Raw genomic sequence first — 6,124 nt, 5'->3', positions numbered from 1 at the left:
AGAGCAGATTTGCATTTTATAAATTAACTACATCAGATATGTGTGTATAGCAAAAGCTTCTGAGAGTCTAAGCTCACTTCATCGGTAGCTGTGAAAGCACATGCACAGAGCAGTGCACAAATGGAGAGAGTGATATGAATACAACAGGTAGGCAGGGGAGCAGTGCTGGGACAGGAAACAAGCAAACAATACACCTACGAGAACGAAGGGGTCACAAAAGCTGATCCAGGTAATGATACTGATTCACTACACTCTCGGAGAGGTGTAAAGGGTCCTTACATCTAATTTTAGTCAAAAAGTGAAAGTGAAGGATGAAGCCAAGATTCAAGGACACTGAGATTTTACTACTACTTCTAGGATTCCATATGTACCTCACCTGAAACCAGGAAATAAGTTCCTCTTAGATCCAGACCCAACTTTGAAGCAAGCCAGAGCAAAAGATAAGGATGCTTCTTCCCAGATCCCACATGTGAAAAAGTTCTAATTTGAGATTTTAGTTTTGATCCACTTCCAATAACAATTCCACTATTCACCTTTTTACTTCACCTTCTTGCTGTGCTCAACTTCAACTTCGTAATTTGCTCAAAAGCTTGATGAAGAATTGAGTACTGAGCCACTCCTGGGTACAAAAGAATCCATTTTGGAAATGAGGGCAAAGCCTTACAAAGTAGATTTTAATTATGCCTGTAATGAACAGACCTGATCCAAAGCCCACCAAAGTCAATGGGAAGTGCTCAACTGACTTTAGTGGGTTTTGTATCAGGCCACAGACTTCTTTGTAATCTAGAAGAGTCAGTAGCGTTGTAGTCAATAGCTTTGTTTCAATTAATAAACTATGCATTTAAAGCATGCCCTTAAAAATCAACAACTTACACTGTAGGGAACACATTCTGTAACGCCTTTATAGAATTGGTGAGTTTACTGCACTTTTGACATTGTACATTTTTTCAATGGGAAGGATGCACTTTACAGGCTGATGTTGCACTGCTTATATTTATACTTTGTGAGTTACCCTATGAAAACAGCATGTCAATCACAAATATAAAAAGCGTATTACTGATTTCAAATCAACTTTTTTTTAACAAAAAATCTTAGTGTGCATGCAATGTTTCAATCATACCTCAAGGGCCATAGTTCTGGCTTGCCCTTTTGTCTACATAGCAAAAGAAGAGAGCTATGTATATGTCCATGATGCTTCAATAGCACAACACAGCTGATACATCTCAACACTGTCCCCTGAAATTTTAAGCTGGACCATGCTACACCCATTAGAAAACCAAAACCAACCTATAGTATGTACAACATCAGCTTTAGGCAAACTGTACACCCAGGAGTGCATGGACCCATGACTGGTAAGATCAGGGGCACAGAAGCAGAGCCAATTTGCTTCCTTTTGGGGTAAAAGTCAAAGTTTCATTTATAAAAGGAAACTTTTTTTTAATAATCATAATGGAACAAGTTTTCCAAAGTTTTATTTCCAATCCCTGTGAAATATATTACAGTTTTGCAACTATAGCTCAACATTATAAACCACACAATAATATTCTCTCATATCAACATGCAAGGTAGAATAACAAAAGGCTCATTCAAATATATCAAATATTAGAAGCGATTCTTGTATAATAAAAACCCACTGTTCATGATCTTAGTGGCCATTTCCTAATGCAGAGTGCATAGCAAATTCAGAGGAAAACAAAGCAAGGTGCCTTTTCATACTTCTTTTTGCAACTGGCTGATCGCAGAATTTGACTTCAATGTTGCCATCACTGAAAGCTTCCCTCCTAGCCTCCTCTGAAGTAGGCTCTCTGCGAAAACAACTTGCTTTTTGCTGCATCACAGTCATTCTTGAGTTGCTATGTCGCTTGGAAGAAGATGGGTTGTCTTTGACATTACAAAAGCAGATTGCAGAGAGAAAATTTTTCTTGAAGTTCTCATTCATAAAAGCATATACAATAGGGTTACAAATAGAATTGAAAAATCCAATGATCTGAACAATAGCAAAGATCATCTTGATTGTGACATCATCATATTCATTTTCAAAGTTACCTGGAAAGAAAGAAATGTGCTGTAAATGGCATAATACATGAACTCTCACACACCTTATCCATTTTAACTTAGGCTTATATGTTGCAAGTTCTCGTCTGGGTTTAACAAGTCTTTTGGGGAGCTTCTATACATTTGTTTGATACCAATAACCTGGTTCATGAGACTGCAGAGGAAACAACAGTGGTAGAAAATAAAACTTAAATTTGGGCGCAGAAGTGTGTGCAAGTGTCCTTATCTCTTCTGGTACCATGTCTCCTAAATGCTGCTCTCAAATGGGGCTTCCCTTCAATTCATCACCTCCCCTCCATTCTTGGTATTTCTGCCTGTGGGATATTTCAGAGCTACTTGACTTTCTACCTCCTCTGTTCACTCTAGTAGGGTGCCTGTATTAGAAATATCCTCAAAGCCCTAACCAACTCATGATGCATCTATAAGTTGTCTGCAGCTGGAGACAGTGACAGAAACTCCCTCAGCTTCTGCCCTTGATGCTCCTTGTCACTTCATGACCTCTGCTTCCATTTCCTGCTCTTGCACATCTTGTCTTTCCATCCATGTTCTTCCTATACCCCCGCCAGCCTACCTTGGTCCACCTCGTCTGTACCCTCACAAGCAACATTATGCATACTGGCCTGAATCAGGCCTATCCAATTGGTGGCTCACAAGTCCCTGCCTGGCCCTCACTCAGCCCATTGTTCCTGCTGCTATGGCAGCCGGGAAGAGTCTGGGCTCCCCTTCTCTCTCTCTCAGCTTCTGCATCCTGCTCAACTCTCAAGGCTCTGGAGTAGTGAGAAGTGATCCAGGGAAGTGGTTCACGAGCTGCCCATGCTCTGTCTGCAACTGGTGGGAGTGGAGCCTGGTTGCATGCGTGGCCAGTAGAGCTGATCTGGACACAGTGCGGCGCACGAAACAGGCTGCCTGCATGATAGCGGGGGAAAACAGGAAGGCTACCCCCATGCTGTGCAACCTGTGCAATGTGCAACCAAGGGGTTTGTGGACTGCAGGGTGTGCAGACCCCTGCTGCCCAGAACATGGACAATCCTGGTCTGGATGAAAATTATTTCAAAAGACAGCACATGCTTTTAGAACACGCATGATTTTAATCAAAGCAGGTGAGAAGTTGGGAAAGAGGTACAAATGATTACACAGACACACCCAGTTATTCAGAATTATAGAGGGAAAACAGGTTTGAAATAGTTCTGATTTCATACAGGGGTGATCCCTGGTCGGCGCTTGCCATGCTCCCTCCCTCCCTGCAATCCTGCTGACAGTGCCAGTGGTGTCTGCGGGAGCTCTGCACTTACCACCGCTGCTGCCATGCTCTCACTACTGCTAGTGCAGCCATGCCACCCCAGCTGCCGGGGACATGTGCCATTCATGATTCCATGTGAACATGCAGTAGGGGCCCATGGGGCATCTCTGAAGAGAGTTTTACATTATTTAGCCATGGTACCACTTCCATAGCACTGTATTTCATATATAAGAAAAAGATCAAACCGTTTTCGAACCACTCGACATGATTTGCGTGTTCCATCAAAAAAGTAATATGCTTGCTGTCTCATGTCTCCAAGATTTCCACCCGTAAGATTTTGAACTCTTTGCGTTTCTCATTCAAGAACTCAGGTAACAAAATACTGGAATAAGGAACATAGGGCTAACAGAGCAAAGAAATTAAGCCTTAGCTGGCATTTCTGCAAAACTGCCATGGAAAAAGAAAAAATGTGTTTAAGTGAATTGTGTGTCACATATAAGAGATAATTATATATGAGACATATTTCCTTTAGCCATAAATCTATTCTTTGTCTTATCAAAATCATGTTGACTGAGAAACTAAACTCCTTAGCAATTTAATTCTAAGAAGCATGATAGCCTGCATAGGACCCAAACTAAAATAAGTGTAAAATAAAATTAATAAAGTTAGTAGTATTTTATTTTTATAGATCAGACAGAAAAATGATATTTACCTTCCAACATGAAAATGCTGACCTTTCATGAATTTTGTGGCATGACAGGGAGTGTAAAATAGATTCCAGGGAGCTGTGTTCACCATCCTACTTGTAGGAGTAAATTTAGTCGGGTTCTGGCCTACTTGACTAGAAAAACAGACAGAGACCAGAAGTGCTAATACCGCTTATTTCAGTTATATGTTTTGAAATAAGAAATCCTGCATGTCTTATTACCCTGTGCACAATGTCCAATTAAGAAAACTTTTTTTAGTTTCTCCAAGGTTGTATTTTTTTTCTGTCTTTATCTGTCTTAAGCATAAAAATGCTTGAAAACTCAGAGACAAGGATTCCTTTAAAACAGACAAGTGGGTGATTCCCCTTGCTGTATGAAATCCTCCCTGTGATCACAGTATAGCCCTAAATAAAGAAAAGCTGGCTCTGTCAGTTCTGATTCAACAACAACACAAAGTTTAATTTCTTCCACAATTTGGTGCCGTGACTCGGATAGAGACGCCCTGAGTGATCACTTGGGACACAGACATCTCTTCACTGAAGCCCTGGCACCAAACCAAGTTAAGAGACCTTTTGAAATCTCTATTGGGGCTTTTCAGTGAGAAGCTGTCTCTGTGTCTTCCCGATTCACTGCTTGAGGCTTACCCTATCTGAACCTTTTTTTCTGCCAAAAAAGTCAGACCCACTGTGTAAGTAGTAACTGTGAATAAAAAGAGTTAGGGTTAAAGACTCTGTGTTGCTGATGTCAATGAAAGTATTTCCCTGTGTAAACTGAGTTAAGTTCTGTAAAGAACTATAAGGTCTCTCTGAGGCCAGGAGTGAAAACCTTGTGCAGCTGCCCCAAAATCAACAGATTTGTTCTGTGTGCTCTTTGAAAGCAAGGGTGCAAGGTGGGAACTCTTACAGTGTGAGTGTTTTCCATGATAAGCATTAACCACGGCTGAGACTAAAGAAATGCTCTTGAACCTCGTGCCCCAACACAGAAATTCCCTTGTATGAACTGAGAGTATGAATTGAAAAATATGAGCCACTGACCAGGTCTGAAACTAAGGTTGGATTCAGCTGCCCCAAGGCTGTCCGGAAGGGCAGTTTTGAATGCAAGGGGGCCCAACTGGAACCTTGTGACCCACTGAACAGGTTTACCCTTTCCCCACCCTCATAAATGAGCCGTATCTAACCGTGAGTAACTGCGTTGTGTGCTGTTATTGCAGTGGAGTCTTGACTTTGGACATTAGCCACAGCATCTCTGCACCGCTAGCAAATCTCACAACCTGACCAGACACCCTGAATAAACCATTCCTGTATGAAAGACCTGTGTGAATTGAGTTTAAAGATATGGGGAGTGGAAAGTCTAAAGACATACCGGCTCCACCAAAAGGGACTCCAGCATTGTACATGTACACACACTATGGCCATAAAATTGTACATTTCTAGATAAATGGAATTGGTATACCAGAGATGACTTTAGCCAGCAGTTTCCCCTGGAGGGAACATTTGATTTAAGTAAAATTGTTCATCTCTGTAGAAACCTTGAGTTAAGAGGTAGTAATATACCACAGACTCAGTGGGACACATTTTTTGATTGGTATGAAGAAGCTTTCAAAAGACGTCAAGAATCTTAAGGACTCCCAAGAAAAACTAAAATCTCAGATAAAGGAATTAAAATAGAAAAGTACACCAAAAGGCACCCCCCCATCAATAGTACCATCAGCACCAAAACAACTTTATCCACAAATAACTGAGAATAAATCTGCAAAAGATATAATTGATTTTCTTAATGTGCCACCCCGATATCAGTCCCAGGCACAATATGAACCTGAAGAAGTCCAAAGTAGAGTCCAAATAGACTCTTCCAGCAGGATTAGCCCACCTCACCAGGAAACTATCACTCAACAACTGTCACCTGCCTCCGGGGCATGACCACGTCCACCGGAGGCATGGCATCTGTCTCCTGAAATCTCAACCCCCTCCTCTTGTTTAAGGTCTGGTACCCAGTATGGTCCAGCCCCTTCTTTAAAATCTAAAAAGGCTCAGCTTATGCCTTTACACCAACTTCCAGGGCAAAGTCCAAATGGGGAAACTACAATCACAGTCCCTGTCCCCTGGACCCCAGGAGATCTCCT

At 41.6% G+C, this 6,124-nt stretch overlaps 1 protein-coding gene across 2 annotated transcripts in view; it reads right to left on the bottom strand.

Moving 5' to 3' along the window:
- Nucleotides 1-884: 884 nt before the first annotated feature.
- The window catches only part of QRFPR (pyroglutamylated RFamide peptide receptor), a 46,501-nt gene continuing 41,261 nt past the window's right edge, over nt 885-6,124 (bottom strand). Inside the window, exon 6 of one of the 2 annotated variants that reach the window (XM_019534028.1) lies at nt 885-2,046. In XM_019534028.1, the coding sequence (XP_019389573.1) occupies nt 1,646-2,046 (401 nt within the window). In that variant the 3' untranslated portion in view covers nt 885-1,645. Of the gene's footprint in view, nt 2,047-3,345; nt 3,743-6,124 lie in introns of those variants that run through there. The other variant, XM_019534029.1, reaches the window with a different exon arrangement.

Source organism: Crocodylus porosus, unplaced genomic scaffold, assembly GCF_001723895.1.
Source record: "Crocodylus porosus isolate Cpor-Errol unplaced genomic scaffold, CroPor_comp1, whole genome shotgun sequence".
NCBI classification, from domain to species: Eukaryota; Metazoa; Chordata; order Crocodylia; family Crocodylidae; genus Crocodylus; species Crocodylus porosus.
The sequence above is the reverse complement of the archived record's forward strand: the minus strand, read 5'-3'. Positions and strand labels throughout refer to the sequence as shown.